The 17,266-nt window shown below is 37.8% G+C and overlaps 1 protein-coding gene and 1 long non-coding RNA gene across 11 annotated transcripts in view; one reads left to right on the top strand and one right to left on the bottom strand.

The window, feature by feature from the left end:
• FAT1 (FAT atypical cadherin 1) overlaps positions 1 to 17,266 on the top strand; it is a 115,702-nt gene that overhangs the window by 61,306 nt on the left and 37,130 nt on the right. For 8 of the 9 annotated variants that reach the window (XM_065696183.1, XM_065696161.1, XM_065696146.1 and 5 more), the window contains exons 5-7: positions 3,398 to 3,727; positions 4,265 to 4,475; positions 8,587 to 8,726. In XM_065696183.1, the coding sequence (XP_065552255.1) occupies positions 3,398 to 3,727; positions 4,265 to 4,475; positions 8,587 to 8,726 (681 nt within the window). Of the gene's footprint in view, positions 1 to 3,397; positions 3,728 to 4,264; positions 4,476 to 8,586; positions 8,727 to 8,848; positions 9,011 to 17,266 lie in introns of those variants that run through there. The other variant, XM_065696192.1, reaches the window with a different exon arrangement.
• LOC136022636 (uncharacterized) lies at positions 3,637 to 14,673 on the bottom strand. Of its 2 annotated transcripts, none has more exons than XR_010616241.1 (3): positions 14,630 to 14,673; positions 7,104 to 7,155; positions 3,637 to 3,827 (listed from the first exon to the last, which is right to left on the bottom strand). It is a non-coding gene; the product is annotated as an uncharacterized LOC136022636 (long non-coding RNA). The 2 variants fall into 2 exon arrangements; XR_010616240.1 differs by lacking the exon at positions 14,630 to 14,673 and adding an exon at positions 8,809 to 8,993.

The raw sequence follows: 17,266 nt of genomic DNA, 5'->3' as shown, positions 1-17,266 counted from the left end.
CTAAGTAGCAATTGGATGCAATTTCATCTGCAGTGTGTTTCTAGTAGTAGTAGTAGCAGCAAAGTTAATTAGTGGCAAATTGATTTAGCATTAGACATGTTATTCCTGGGAACTGAAAGTCATTATATTATTCTCTTCATAAATTGCATCCTAAAATCTGCTTGTGTCAGTTTCCCAAAGCACTTCATGTCATTCGTATCTTATTTGTTGACCACTGCTATGTATATTGGTTGTAAAATGTGTATCTCATGACTTTTACTCCTATGCATATTGTGCTGTCTTTTGTGTTAGATTTATATAGTAAATAAAATGAGCTGTAGATAGTTCTCTGACCCTGAAGCCACCTGGCACAGTATGGCTTTGATTGCTTTTACCTTATCCCTGGAACAGGGTGACCATCTCCAAGTTGCTGGTTGAGAATGGTGCCATAATTGTGTGAATTCTCAGGCTGCAGCTAGGCAATGTGTGAGAGTGTGCTGTTTGTTCTGGGCCAAATCTTATGCCAGAGATCATACTAGTAGTGTAATGTTATGGGGCAGTTGTCTGCTAGCAGTCATGCCTGCTAATATAACCTTAAGTTATATCAAGATAACATGTACAGAACTCAGAAAGTTTCTTTTAATGTTACGTTATCACGCAGTGGTGCATAAAACCTTCTGGTTTCAGCATTCTCTATAAAGATAGCAGATTAAGCTGATTGCTCGTTAGTTTGTAATATTGGTTATGGCCTGCTGGTATCCTTTCTAATTCTTCATTCTTCCTTCATTTTGAATCCCAGATGGTTATTAAAGTTTTAAATAAAAGTCTACTAAGTAACAACAGAAGAACTCTTAAATACAGAGCAATACTGACAGACGGCATGGCCCAAAGTAGCCATTTTCCCATTTGTTAGTTTTATGTTGAGAGCTTTGAAAATAAAAAACCTAGAAATGCACAGGATGGTGGGATTATGAGCCAAGTGCTGAGCATCTGGCTAATTAATTGAGCACTGAAATGTTGACCAGATGGGTTGGTGGGTTTATTCCTTGTTTGCTATTAAATTTGATCCTTGATTGCACTCCTGCTTACATAATAGTAATTAATGTGCCCCATTCTTTTATTCCCAACTTGTAACTATTTTCTGAGTGCCAGTTGGCACTTCTTAAATGCAGTTATTTTAGGTTATTCTCTCGTATTCAAGTATTCTGTTATGTCAGTAATGCCTTCAAAAGTGATGTTACATTCAAATCAAACTAGATTTTCCTCAAGTTTGCCTTTTTTTTTTTTTTTTTCTACTTGGCTCAGGGCAATGCTAATTTTATGTTAACAGACAAGTTATTCTATATTGTTTGGAATTTCCTCTTTTGGGTTGTATTTTGTGGTTTTGGGGTGTTTTGGGTTTTTGGGGTTTTTTTTTTGCGAATGCAAAGTGATGGTGTTCCATTACAAGTACTAAAGGGAACAGATATTCATACATGTGGAAATCCTAACATTTCATGTTCATTTCATGTGTTTTGTTGTGGTTAATCACTCACACTTCTTCTTCATCCTTTCAAGTTATAGCATGTTTCATTTGTATTTAGATGGGAAAGGGAAAAAAAATAGCTGATCATGTTCTCATTCATATCAATGTAAATTATTTTTTTCAGCAAGGATTCTAGTCTTCCATTAGTATTCATTTCATTATTTTGTATCCATATTATCCTTGAATCCTTTTGGTTTTTGATAATCAGATCTCGCAGGGTATTCTAAGAACTGGTGAAGGAATTCACCATCCATATTCTTGAAGAAAAACACGTGTGCCTCCCAAATTGGGGTGGGCTTGTTGGAACTGAGATATCCTGTATCTCAGTGCATAGGGTCTTTTTGTTTGGGTTAAGGGGGGTTGATTTTGTTTAACATAGTCTGCAGCACTGATCATAGAATCATAGAATCATTCAGGTTGGAAAAGACCTTTAAGATCATCGAGTCCAACCATGTATCTTCCTTATAATGTTTTCACAGTGTTATTGTAGCAACTGAGCTCTCTACAAAGGTCCCTCACAACAAAGACTTGTATCTTCTTTGCAAACTCAAAACAAGAATGAAACTGCAGTGTGCAACATACCTTTCTCATAGAATTTGGTAGAAATATTTGGTGTTTGATTTTTTTTTTTTTTAATTATTCTTTAATTTTGCATTCCTCTACAGCTTTGACAAGTATCTGGAAGAATTAGATGAGCATATCTCAGTTTATCAGTTTCCTGTAATCACAGCAGAGCTGGCATAGGTGACCCTGAGACATCCCTGTGTGTTTCTGTTTAATAATAAGGAAGTACATAAAGTCAATGGAGATTATTTCATTGAGAGCAAGGAAAAGGAAGTGAAGGACAATATTGTTACTAGTGAATAATTGGCTTTTATATGGATGCCAGGATGGAGCCAGAAAATGATAGGCCTGATTCTGTAACTTGAGCTCTTGCAGGAAGCAGGAACATAAACCTCCGATCTTTTTCTTCTTTGAAATAGATGCTAAAGTAATATACATATGCCCATATTTAACCCCTTATTAACCAATAAAGGATCATATAGGTAAGAGTTAATGTTTAAAGGTAAGAGTCCTATAAATGAATTCTTTTCAGTTTGATCCTTTTTCATTACATAAGGATTTTTTTCTCTGTTTTCTGACTTCAAATTAACATAACTCTTACTATATTCATGTTTACTACTCATACCAATACATTAGATCAGTCCTAGAATAAATATTGTAAAATATTTTATACTAATTTCCTGGCTTTTTTAGGAGAAATTTTTACTATTGCTATTTTTACTATTGCTGGAAGAGCAGACTTGGTTTCATTTCCCATTTCATTTAGCCCGGGGAAATAGATTGTTGTGTGTCTTCCTTGAAAAGCAATTTCTTAAGCTTCTTTCAAACAAGATAGTGATTTTATGTCTTAAAACATAGGGGATTTTTAGTGCATAGGCCTGTCAAATTCTGAAACTTATATTCATATGAATGGCATCTTTTGAAGACTAAAATCAAATTATTAAATTGAAAAGTGGCAAGGAAACACTATGCTGAAAGTGTAATATCTTTATGTAGTGCATCTGTTATCAGAGATACTCATGTGCTGTTCCTGTACTCAAGTTAATATTTCAGTTACAGTGCTGCAAAATAGAGAAATAGATTTCATATGTATCTATCTTTTCCTATATCCATCAAGCAGCAAAATATTAAGTTAGTAGCTGAAAAAGCTTTTGTACTGCCTTATATAAATATTGACCAAATAGCTTTACACAATGGTCTTTAACTGATAGTAAGGCATTACTTTACAGTTGTCGTAGGCAGTTTTAAGAAAGTCTCAGTTTAAAAGAGCATTGTTGGAAGTACTATGTTTGAATTGAGTGCTAACCATATCCTTTTTAATAAAAACAGGTAACGGTAACAGACAGTGGTATTCCTGCAAAATCAACAATTGCCCGGGTGATTGTGAAGGTCTTAGATGAGAATGACAATAAGCCTCAGTTCTTGCAAAAGTTCTACAAAATCCGTCTTCCAGAGCGTGGTAAGCCAGAAAGAGAGAGAACTGCTAGGAGAGAGCCAATCTATAGAGTTATTGCTGCAGATAAAGATGAAGGCCCCAATGCAGAGATCTCATACAGCATAGAAGATGGTGATGAACATGGCAAATTCTTTATTGAACCAAAAACTGGCGTGGTTTCATCAAAGAAATTTTCTGCAGCAAGGGACTATGATATTCTTTCAGTAAGTCAAAATTTTGTATATCATGAATGAGTGGAGTGTTCTTTTATCTGTATCTTCATAGCTTCTTATTCAGTAGCTGGCAGATGAGTGACTGCAGTATCTGAGGAAGAAATTTCAACAAATCCAGAAATATTACTTTATGGGTTGTTTTGTTTTGGGTTTTTGTTTTTGTTTTTTTTGTTAAAGGATGATTTCAGATGTTTGTGTTGAGTGAGTCAAGAAGCTGGTGTTCTTTTCCAGAACTTGACAGATAATGAACATGATGAGGGAATGTAAGCAATCAGTTTCACTCACTTCTAGTAAGAAAGTTAAATAAAAGTGAATTTATGGTAACAGTTTGTGCTGCTGTCAGGTGCTGCATACTTTTTCTCCATTTGCTGCTCTGATAATGAAGGGCAAGTGGCACTTTGAGAGACACTTAACCTTTTCAAACATATCTCACACAAGCAAACATGCTAGGAGCTTCTTACTACTTTCCCGTTTATGTGACATAGTGATTTTTGCAATCCTGTAGCCTAAAAGATGTGTCTGTTTCAGATTAAAGCTGTAGATAATGGTCGCCCGCAAAAATCATCAACTACACGGCTTCACATAGAGTGGATTCCAAAGCCCGTTCCACCCACAGAGCCCATTTACTTTGAGGAAGCATTTTTTTCTTTTACGGTGATGGAAAGTGACCCAGTTGCTCACATGATTGGCGTAATAGCTGTTGAACCTCTTGGAACACCGCTTTGGTTTGACATAACGGGTAAGGATGCGTTAAGGGCTTTTATTATTAGAAACAAACACATGGGGTCTGAGATACTGGAGGGCTCATAGCAGCTTGGTTTCCTAATCTCTCTTCTGAATAATGCAAGGTGTTGGCATTCTTTATCTGTAGATTCATACTTTTCCCCTTACTTCATTATAAATCAAAATAACTTAAATTTTTATCAGTGCCACTGTATATCAAAGATTAAAATTACATTGCAAAATATCTGCTGTGTTGCAGTTTTGGAAATGATTTATGAATATTGTGTCAGTGAAATTAAAACTAATGAAAGCAAACTCATAGACTGTAGGATGGGGAAAGAAATAAAATGCCTCATTTCTGCAAATCAGGATAGTACACCTAAAGTGAGATTATACTGTTCATATTGATTTCTTATCCTGTGGGCTGCTTCACAGTTCGCTATCGCTTGATTCAATACTAAGAGGAAGGCTTGCAATGTTCCTAACCCCAGCAAACTTTTGCATGTACATATTCTTACTACTATGCCATAGCTTAGCCTCTACCATTGCAAGGGGAATTCTAATCAGTAATATGACTGCTTTCATGCTGTGGTGACTTCTAAATTTTAGACTTATTCACTAGGCCTGTGAGTACCAAAAGTATGCAGTGTTCACTGTATAACTGATACTAAAACCAAATTGTGCCACATGTTACGTGCTTTAGAATCCAGAAGTATAGCACAGCCTTGTTTCAGAAGAGATGTCTTACAGTGAACTGTATCTGGGCTTAAAACCTATTACTTTGGGATTTTTCCACCATGTTCACAAGAGAGAGAAAGATCTTTCTCACCTTGGTTACTACTGAAAATTTTAGCTATGGTTAGGGTGTTGTTGGGGAGAGCATTTTAATTAAAGGTTGGGTTTATGTATTTACTAAGGGATGGTGAGAACAGCAACAATTAAAAACAAAGTTTGCAAAACTGGTACATGTGGCACGAATATATGAATGGCAAATACTTGAGGATGTTCTCAGAAAACTTCAAAGCACATGAGAACAGGCACAACTCTTCCCTCAATTCATGCTTCATGCATGATTCTAATGTATTCTGGAAAAAAAAGTTCCTGTCTGAATAGATCATTGTTGTAAAAAAAAAGTTTGCATTTAGACAAACCAAGGGGTTAGAGATTGTACAACTGTGTAGAGATGAAGTAAAGAGTTCAAGATGCTGTCTTCCGCTTACATAGGAGAAAAGCTCTCTACATTAGAGGTATTTTGGAACTGAGGCTGCTCTTTTACTGTTCTCCTGAGCACACACATGCATAGATACTTGAGTAGAAAAGCAGAAAATATAAAAGTGACTTAAGTGTGCAGGAGCAAGGAGAAGGTTCCATGTGCTCCAATTCAAGCAGGGATATCCAGTCAACAGCAAACAAAACATCTGTAGACCAGAAAGGAAAGGAGCCCTGTAGACTATTAAAGGAAAGGTTAGGAAAGGTATATTGTCAGAAAAAGGTGAGTGGTTCATGGAGATGAGAGTAGATAGAAGAGAGGCCTCAAAGGTCTTGAGTTTCCACAGAGTACAGCAATGTCATTTTCTGGGGTCTCTTATTAGGAAAACTTGTTAATTAGATTGGGGAAGTACTTTTCTATTGTCTTTTAGTTGTATTCAGTGGCTGTGCACTCTGAACAGTGTGTACATCTGAACAGAATTCTGATGTGATAGTATGATTTTGATTTGCTCCTTCTAAGCGTGCAACACAATTTGGACATTTAGAGAAATTTTATTGTATGCTTAGCACAGAAAATAGATGACATTTTCTGCTATTTTTAAAAAGAAACATACAGAAAACTGTAAGGGGAAAGAGCAGAACTTGTCCATGCGCTGCAAAATAAACCATTTTATTTTGACTGCTTTCTTAGTAAAACTGTTTCAGAAAGTTTGATATGTGATCATGTTGTGAAGTTATTGGCTATTCTTACAGGCAGTCTCTTTACTGCCCTCTTTTACTGTTTCTAATAGCATGAACTAATTTGATTGACAGCTTTCCTTTGTGTTCTGTGCTTGCTTTCCATGCTTTCTTTCTTTTTGGCTGAGCCAGGAGACAAGCTTGCTAGTGAAGTATTTTACATCTTTCAGATGGCTTGTGACCTGAACTGTACAGCAGAAGGTATCTGCTGAGATCACATAATTTATTACCAGATTATGAGATCTGAAATGAAAGCGTACATTTATAAAATATTTATTTTATTAACCCTTCGGAAATCAAAGTGCTCACGGTTGCATTTGTGACAGGTTTGTTTTTGTTTTGTTTTGTCATCGTTACATTTATAGAGCATCAATTCAGAGCATCCAGTTTTGGCTTTGGCCAAAACTGTTGCTGTTACACTTTCAGTGTGCCAGATGCAGAAGCTTGGGTTGAATTCTGCTTCAACGGATTAACAGATATCAACACTTCTACAAAAATTAGGCAAGATCTTTGTGATTTCCTTGATAAGGAACAAAAAAAAAGTTGGTTATAGAGCTTGTCTTTGTATCAGGGAAACTGAATGAACAGATTCATACTCATTCATCCTACTCTTCCCTTAAAATGGAGATGACTTCATTGAGACATGTGAGTGAATGGTATTGCATGCCAGCTATAAAAGAAAAGTTAAGAGACTCACTTTCTGAAGCTGACGTCTTGCACAAAGCCCATTAAAAGAATTGCATATACACCTGTTAAAAAAAAATGAAAAATAAATTTTAAAAAGCTGCTGCCTTTTATGCTGTCCAGCTTATATCCATTCGTGTGATTCAGAAACTGCTTCTGGGCCAGTTAGAGGAGCTGGCTTTCAATGAAACTAGAAATATTACATTATCTTTGTAATCAAATATCTTAAATCCATTGAAGCAGAATCCAGCCCATCTTTCCTAAACTGATATGTCTGTCATGCAGTGGAACCTTCTAAAGGTGAATTCCTTTTTACATGTGAATGGGGGCCCATTTCAGTATTTGCTCTTCTTTCTTGAACTAAGTATAAATCTGCAACATTTGGAACTTCACCCTCTCACTTCTAGTCTTGGCTTTTTGCAACAGGCATTTAGTAATTTACAAAGCATAACATGTAAAACCTCTTAAAAAAATAGTAAGGCACTTGGATATCTGAACACTATTCTTGTAAAATATAATTAGAAAAACACATGCACATAATTAGGAGAAATTGGTTTGCTATATCTAGCACTGGCTTGACCAAATAAAAATTGATTCCTCTATTTCAGGCAGTTTATTGAGAGGTCTAAAGCAATTGCAGTTAAATGGCAGTATTTATCATTGCTAACAATATTTGGACTTAATGGACATTGTATTCTCATGACAGTCTGCTTGGGGTGGCATGATGATGATCAATTAAATGCTTAAACAATTAAGTGTACCTATTGATCTATACAGTTATTTAACTATTTCAAATGCTAATTTAAAAGTTTCACAAGGGGAGTTAAGATAATTTTCTTCAGAGAAGGAGTTTGTCACATTTAAATACCGGCCATTTAAAATTTAGCACTCCTCTGTGTTCTGCTTATCTCAGTAGGAGTTAGATAGTGAGTTCTTTAGATACTTGGCATTAAGATGAGAATCCTTAGGAAGTACTGTAGCTTTTTTAACCTTATCCATAGTTGTATACGAGTATAGTAATTTGCTCTTATCCAAAAGACACAAATTTGACTGTGTGATGATTTGGGATTTTCATTTAATTTGTCACAAAGTAGGTTTTCCGCTAATTAGCCTGGCAGTCTGCTAGAAAGAAGCTATCACATTTCATGCAGTAATTCTCAGTTTCCTGCTATTTGAAATCTTTAAATCCTGGTTTAAAAAAAAAAAAAAAAAGAAAAAGAAGTGGAGAATCTTGCTAAGAATCCACCTGCTAACTTTCCATGAGCCAGACAAATCAGCTTTGTGCAAAACTATGCAGTTTTAAATATCTGTTAAGTAGCAGCATATCACATTACCAGAAAAATTAAAAAAAATGGTTTAAAATAAATGTGTATATATATGTATGTGTATAGCTCCACCTTCATTAAGCATCTGAAGACAGACCATGATCATACATGAAAACAATGAAACAGTGCTGTGTTTTATGAACTTCTTCCTCTCCCAATTTCCTGAACAAGGTGGCAACTATGACAGTCGATTTGATGTGGACAAGGGTACTGGAACTATCATTGTCGCTAGACCTCTTGATGCAGAACAGAAGTCAAGTTATAACTTGACAGTAGAGGCAACAGATGGAACCAGATCTATCAGCACTCAGGTAATGGACTTTCTAATGAAGCACATATACAAGAAGGAATTTGTAGCTGGGGGGTGGGGAGGGTATTGCATTTTCTACCTACCATTTTTTTTCATCCTGGACAATGAATTTTTTTTATATAGGTTGGTGACTCTGAAAGAAAAGTGGATTCTTATATTCTTGAAGACATGTTGTTTGGCAGTCCAGGTGGAAGTTTGTGTGTTGTTATGCTGTAGTCTGAATCAGCAGCTTTTAAGTTGATTCATGTTCCTACATGAGCTAAATAAATGAAAACATAAACTAAACCCTTCCATGCATGATTTTTTCATAAGAAAAAGATTAATACTTCTTATCTGGATTACTCCTCTTTATCCAGCTCCCCCAGCATCACCAAATAATATGGTTACTTCACTTGAAACTTAGAAGACAACCATTTTAAGGTTGCTTGGTTCTCTCCACCCAAGATCTATGGATGACAGTTAGCACAATGTACAGATACCATTTTACAAAACTGAGCTGCTCCTTCTGTGTAGTGTACATATCGAAACAAGGTTTAGATGATACCATCTCTGCGTATATTTCTGAGTACTTTCTTGTAGCTTCAGTGAAGGCAGAGATTACTAAACACTGTACAGATAGCAGCAATCTTAGACAAACCAAATCTTTTCAGATTACCTCTTTACTAAGTTTTAATAGTGGTGGCAGTTATTTGCAGTTGAACTAGTAAGTTCACTTTAAGGCAGAAGCCTTTTGTGACACTACTGGAAATACCTTGTAGTAAAGTAGTTCATGATGTGTATTTCTGCTGGTTTTTCTCATCTAGTTTCTTTCCCCCACCCAGAACTTGAATATGTTTGGAAGTAAGGTTTAGCTGAGGTTGATTGTGAATGGAGCCATGAGCATAGACAGGCTCCAGTTTTCTTGCAAATAGAAAGAAAACTCTTTATTTACAGATTTAAGACTATTGGATTGAGACAGTGATGTGTCTTTTTGTTACCTACCCCTGTCACTGATCTACCCCTCAGGACCTCAAAGAGTAATAAATAGGTTACTGCTGTCTTTTCTGTAATGGAAATCTGTGTTATGAATGCAATTTCTTGTTGAACTCTTGTGCAGTATGTATGGTTTGCTGACATCTTTTCTAATGACTTATATGTTGTCTTCCTCCTTTTGGCCAGAGGGAAAGATGTTTCTTGTCAATGTTTAGGATTTGAAACAGAATCTTCATTGAGCTAGCTGAAAGTCTAGAGGCTTGATAGGTCAAGTAGACTAAATTCAATAGTAGAAGATTGCAGAGTTAGCAGTTTCCTCTGAGAACTGTCTTTTCCTGTAATGGTGACGGTTGCGAGTGATATTCTAGACCATGAATCTGCAAACACAACATGTCCCCCAGTCAGAACTTGCAGCTGTCATAGCTGTGGTGCCATTGCTTCTGGTGTTGATAACCACCATGAAAGGTTTGGAGAATCCTTCTGTAAATTTATTGCCTAGTTGTAGTAAAAATACTGAGCAGATTGATTTCTACTGATTACAGAATGCTGGATAAAAGGCATCAATTACTTGGGGAGGGGGGGGGACAGGATGGGGAGACAGAAAGAAATAATGAAAGAAATCCAAATCAGCTAAAGAGAATTCCTTTTGCCAGGAATGTGAGAAAGACAAGAGGCTTTCTACACCCACTCTCCCCCTGCCAAGAATGCAGTCAAAAATGCCACCATACAGAGTGTGTTGGGGTAGCCTGGAGGCTAGTAAAGGCTGAATATTTGGTCTTGATGACCACAGAGATTCTATCCAGTGTTCCTGCTTATATAGCTGAATTTGTGCAGGCATCCTGAGCTGTCACAGTTCAACCATAATCTGCTTTGTCTTCTGGAACAACCAAGAACTGGAAGGTCACAAAAATACTTTAACCCTCACCCCTTCTCTTCCTCTGTGTTATGTGATTCGTTTAGTTCTTCTTGAAGTGCACAGTGTAGCTTTTGTCCAATTTCTTTAAATGAATTTGTTATTTTAGAATTTTGTAAAGCTGAGTGAACAATATCAACATTTACCACAGCAGTCTTCTGCAGAAGAATTGGAGTGGTAGTCTCAAGTTTATTGTCTCTGATTGCTTTTGTATGATTTTCTTTCGTGTCTTTCCTCTTAGCTGGAGTTGGCAGGATTAGAGGCTGTGGTTTCTGTTACAGGCGAGCACAAAGACTTCCTTTGCGTTGTCTTCGTTTTTCCCCTGCTGGTGGCATAAGCACAAGTAATACTGTTGCTGTTTTGAGTCTCACATTACTGTGGTATATAGATGGAGGAGCATTGATTCGTTCAAACTCTGCAATTGTTGATGCATGAAGAGACTCCTGATTTTAACTGATTCTCTTATCTCCCCTGTAACTCCTGGCCCACCCAAATGGACTACTCTGTTAAGGTAGCCTTCAGGACTATTGTTGAGAAGATGCATTTCAGATGAGGCTTAACTTCAGGGAATTTAAAAATGTTGTTATGAAATCCAAGTTGAAGATATGATTTATGGCTGCCACTGTGTAAATTCCATTACTCACTACTGAAATAATAATGATTAAAGTTTGAGTGTTCATGTGATGTTGGATTCTTCTGAAAGCTGATAAATTGGGAGCAGTTAAAATGGAGTGACAGGCAGAAGAAGTTCTGCATACTGAGTGCATACATTAGGAACCAACAATATGCCATACACAGCTTTTAGCTTACAAAGTAATTGCTGTAAACATTGGAAACACAGTAAACAATTTAACAGACCTTGATTAACAGCAGTTTAAATAATTTAACGTTTAATTTGAAAAAGGAAATTACATTTTCAAGACAGTGGGGAGGGGGACAAGAAGAGAAAATCTTATTATGTGAAAGCAGTATATTGAATTTGACTTTAAACTAGAAGGCATTTGCTGGCCTCAGGCCATTAACATCTGTAGAGCATTTGACTCCTTCAGGACTTCAGTTAAATAGCTTTTTTGAAAAATACAGCAGTAGTAGGCGTGGAGTCTATTAGATTTTTGCATGCATCTAAATGCCAAATGCATGATGCAAAGCAAGGACGAGCAAATTCCAGGCCTACAGTAGTGGTGTTTGACAGATGATATTAGCGGTCACTAGTGTCAGACTAGGAAGGAGTATCATTAAAAATACAACTGAATGTACTTATGCTTTTATTTTATTATCTTTTTGTCTGAAATAGAAAAGGCTATTGACAGGCTGTAAGTAGCAATATATGAACTATTGAGTTGCATTTTGGGGGAAACAAAAAATGAATATCCTGTTTCTAGCTGTAGCCCCTTGCAGTCATTGCTAAGTCTATAATTTTTATTTTTTTTTTTTTTTTGCCAGAAGTACTACTTAAGATGGTTTAACGGTAATTGCAGGATTTTACCTTTTGCTATGCTGTTGCAGAATATTTAATCTTGCTTTATGCAAAATGCATATGGATATTATGCTTTGGGAATGAAGGATTGAATATTCTTCATTGATTAAATGTGCATTTTTGCTTGCCATCACCACACTACTCCACAGAGTCATTTTAGAACTGGAATTCAGTTATATTATCTCTGGATAATATAACTTTTTGTTCATATAAATTATTATAAACACATCAATGTAATTATAATATCATTATGAATGGAGAAAGGAGGAGATTTTAAACTCCACACAGAATCAGCAAATGAAAAATTAGATTAAAACAATCCAAAGGAACATCCTGTTCAAATATTAAAAACTGAGTATGTTTTGTCAAGCACATCTCTCTTCTATAAGCTGCTAGTAATTAATGCTTTCCTATGAAAATAATCCTGGGCTGCTGTGTTCTCTGTGTGTGTAGCCAGGCTGTATTGCTCTCCATGAGATCTGTGAATAGAGAGCAGTTGTGCAACACAGCTTGAAGGAGTCCAGCGCAGAGCCACAAAGATGATTAAGGGAGTGGAACATCTCCCTTATGAGGAGAGGCTGAGGGAGCTGGGTCTCTTTAGCTTGCAAAAGAGGAGACTGAGGGGTGACCTCATCAATGTTTACAAATATGTGAAGGGTAGGTGTCAGGATGATGGAGCTAGGCTTTTTTCAGTGATATCCAGTGATAGGACAAGGGGCAATGGGTGTAAACTGGAACATAGGAAGTTCCACGTTAACATCAGGAAGAACTTAACAGTCCTTGTATAGCTTTGCAAGACAAGTCAAGTTTCTTCAGTTCCAGACCATTGTTGTTTTGGAGATCACATGTTCCGGTAACGTCAAACTTTTCTGTAGTGTGCTCTTTTAATCTGCAACTACTTTCTTAGGAGATAGTATATTTCATTTAAATTTAATCTCATGATTTCATTGATAAATGCTCAGTAGCTGGTTTTATTGTATTATACATGTTACTTTAGAATAACACAAGCTCTTCATGTACTTTGTTCTCAGGTATGCAAACCCATATTCTTCCGTGTCAATCTTTAAAATTGCACTTAATATCATTACTTCAGGTGACTTTCATTTAATATGAAGGCCTTAACAATTTTACATGAAAATTTGATCCTCTTACATTTAAAAGGAAAATGCACATCTAACAGCTGTCACTTAACATTGGTCACAGTCCCTGTCTTGAAAGTTGAGCTTCCTTAGTGCATTTATTTAATAGTTTAGATCGGAAGGAGCCGCTGGAGTTCATCTAGTTAAAACTCCGGCAGGGCCGGAGGTGGGCCCCGCTGAATCTGATGCTCCTTTACCTGAAGCAGGAATAACCCAGACGGTCTTCCCCAGCAAATTCTTCATGTCCACCACAGGGACTTTGTCCCCCTCTACAATATGTAGAAGTTCTGACTGGGCTGGGCCAGCTCTATTGGCCGATCCTCTAGTGTTAACCAACCAGGTGGCCTTTGGTAAGTGTGTATCCCAATGCTTGAAAGTTCCCCCACCCATTGCTCTCAGTGTGGTTTTTAACAGCCCATTTTACCGTTCGATTTTCCCAGAGGCTGGTGCATGGTATGGGATGTGATATACCCACTCAATGCCATGCTCTTTGGCCCAAGTGCCTATGAGGTTATTCCGGAAATGAGTCCCATTGTCTGGCTCAATTCTCTCTGGGGTGCCGTGTCGCCACAAAATCTGTTTCTCAAGGGCCAGGATAGTGTTCCAGGCAGTGGCGTGGGGCACAGCGTATGTTTCCAGCCATCCGGTGGTTGCTTCCACCATAGTAAGCACATGGTGCTTGCCTTGGTGGGTTGGTGGGAGTGTGATACAGTCAATCTGCCAGGCCTCCCCATATTTGTACTTCAGCCATCGTCCTCCATACCAGAGAGGCTTTAACCGTTTGGCTTGTTTAATTGCAGCACATGTTTCACACTCATGAATAACCTGGGCAATAGTGTCCATTGTTAAGTCCACCCCTCGGTCACGGGCCCATCTGTAAGTTGCATCTCTGCTCTGATGGCCTGAAGTGTCATGGGCCCACCGGGCCAAAAATAATTCACCCTTATGTTGCCAATCTAAGTCCATCTGAGCCACTTCAATTTTAGCAGCTTTATCCACTTGTTGGTTGTTCTGGTGTTCCTCAGTGGCCCGACTCTTGGGTACATGTGCATCTACATGGCGTACCTTCACCACCAGGTTCTGCACCCGGGCAGTGATATCTTGCCACAGTGCAGCAGCCCAGATGGGTTTACCTCTGCGTTGCCAGTTGCTTTGATCCCACCGCTGCCACCACCAAAAAAGAACTGTCGTGGTTTAAACCAATCCACTCAGGTCATCCACTCATACCTCCCCCCCACCCCGACCCTCCCCACTCCCGGAGGGATGGGGAGGAGAATCAGGAGAATGTAACTCCCACGGGTTGAGATAAGAACAACCCAGTAACTAAGGTATAACACAAATCACTACTGCTACCACCAATGATAATATTGATAAGAGAAAATAACAAGAGAATACGATACCACCTCCGAACGAGTTCGACCCCCCCGAAGAGAAAGAGAGCCTGCCCTTCCGGGTAACTCCCAGTTACCTCCCTGGGCATGACGTGCTGTGGTATGGAATACCTCTTTGGCTAGCTTGGGTCAGGTGTCCTGTCTCTGCTTCCTCCCCGCCTCCCCTCGTCTCCGGCGGAGCATGAGACTCACAGCGTCCTTGGCCAGAATAAACATTACTTAGCAACAATTAAAAACAATCGGTGTTATCAACTCTCTGCCCAGGCTGGAAGTCAAAACACAGAGCTTGCACCAGTTACTAAGAAGGAGCAAAACGGCTCCTTGTAAACCCAGGACAAACTCCTGTTCAAATTAATGCCGACTGCAAAGTTGGGTCAAGTTGCTCAGGGACTTGCCAGGTTCTAAGTACCTGGGATGACAGGGCATGGCAGCTTTTCCTTGGACATGCTCTTATGTTAGTGTTTTAACAACCCTCCTTGAAAGATATTCTTTTCTTAGGCTTTCTGTATTTTCCCTTATTGGAGCTTGGGAGTGTCCTTTCACTGTGCATCTCTGAGAAGAGCCTGGCTTTCTTTCCAGCAGCACTCCCTTTACACAGTGGATGGAGAGCTTTTAGATCCCCATTGATTTTCACTGGGTTTAAGTTTGTCAGGATCTCTTTTGGACTGGAGTGCCCAAAACTCCACTGGATCTACAGTCCCATCAGTGTGTATCAAATAGAGGGCAGTAATTCTTTTCCCCCTACCTGCTGCTTCCCTTATTAAAACAGCCCAGCATGCAGTTAGCCAAGTTATCAAAAGGGTGCCCATCAATTCACATCAGGCTTATCCACCAGAGTCTGCAGAAGGGTGTAAAGAAACATTATCAGAGGGGAAATAGGTATGAGCTTAAACAGCAGGTTTTATTTAAATCTATAAAATTTGAGACTTTCTCTTTTCACTTACTGCTAGTCCAAATGTGAAATTAATAATCTTTTGAGAGAGAGGTAATTGATTTAAAAAATTGTCAGTGTGTTCATTTTGAAAGCATAGTATCCATTAATTAAGTGTTGTAATTGTATACGGTCTTTTAACCTTTTATTTATACAAAAATATTTCTGTAGTTTTATTTGTATTGGGGTTTGGGGTTTTCAGGTCTCCACCCCCTTTTTGTTTCTATTTGTTGGCTATCTTCATCTGGTTTTATTTTTCATTTTCAAGAGCACCAGTGTTCAGTGAGCATCTGTTTTTACTAAAATGATCAGTGACTGACTGCATTGGACCCTTCCATATTTCTTCTTCCAAGATGCCTTAAAATGTATTTTATTTATACAGGATTTAAAAAGAAACCAACAACTGTGCTTATGATAAAAGAATCGCGTATTTAAGGTCATGTTCTTTTGATTCTTGCTGTTCATTTTCCGCTTGATTTTATTAGCGAATGTATTTAAAAACTTGACCTAATATGTGTCCTGGATCACCTACAATTGATTTCTCTCTCCACTAAAAATCAATATTTGTTCCAACTCTGTTTCTTTAATCAGTTTCTAATTCATGACAAAACCAAACTCCTTAGTTTCCATAGCAACATCTTGCAGGGATTTTATCAATGTGCCAAATGATTAGTTAATTTCCTATTTCTTGCATTTTCTGAGAAATCTAATAAATTGTGGTAGGCAGCATTTTCCTCTGCAGTTTGCAATTTATCCTATCAGACTGTTTCAAACATTAAAAAACTACTAACGTTTATGAATATTTCCCTAAAGGTACTATGTATTGGATTATGGCTCAGAGACCAGCAATGCTTAGGACTACATCTACTAAGAAAGTTAAAGGCACCTGTGTATGTGGATGCAGACACCAGGGTGTGCACACATAACATATGTGTGCTTCCCTCTCCACCCTGACTGGCGCTCTGGAGGGGGAGCTCAGTATTATTAACAGTGTGTTATATTACGAGGATTATCATGGGGTTTTTCAGTTTTGTGTTTTTTTTTATCCTGCAGTCCAGCAGAACCTGGGAGTGGCTCCCGTCTTGGTGATTTGTATCCACTTAGAGGTTTATTGCAGCATCACTTCTTTGCAGTGTTTCATTTTTAGTTTGTTTTATGCAGGGTCATGCTCCCTATTGTTCTTGGTGAATAAAACTGAGGCAAAATTGTAATCTGGGAAGGGCTTTCCTTCTGTATGATTGCTCTTTATATTTCCTGGTGGCATTGTTTACCAACAGATTGTTTCTAGTGAACTTACAAACTTAAATCCCTTTTTGTTCCTTACCTGGCGTTTTATTCCTTATCTGGCTTCTGACTTGAGATTCCACATCTGTCATCTCAATTCTCTTCCTATATTCCCTTTTGTATGTTTATCTGTTCTTTTAATATTATCCAAATAAAACTGTCAGTGTAAAAAGTCTTTCTGGTGACAGTTATTTCAGGTGCCAGAGTGGGCAATATCCCACTTTTTGAGAAGACTCAGTATGACTCCTGTTGATACACTCAGCATCTGTTTTTTCTTGGTACAAGTTTTAACATAAGATTCTAGTTTTGCAAGGTTGAAGTTGGGGAAGTTCTCTTTTCCTATAGCAAAATGCATGGCATTTCTTTATTATTTACCACCATTAGGATTCATCTGATCTGATTTCTACTGTGTTATATTTTATTTCTAGACTCTA

The sequence above is a fragment of the Lathamus discolor genome, chromosome 1, assembly GCF_037157495.1.
Source record: "Lathamus discolor isolate bLatDis1 chromosome 1, bLatDis1.hap1, whole genome shotgun sequence".
In the NCBI taxonomy this organism is placed as follows: Eukaryota; Metazoa; Chordata; class Aves; order Psittaciformes; family Psittacidae; genus Lathamus; species Lathamus discolor.
This window is presented reverse-complemented; position numbering and strand designations above follow the sequence as displayed.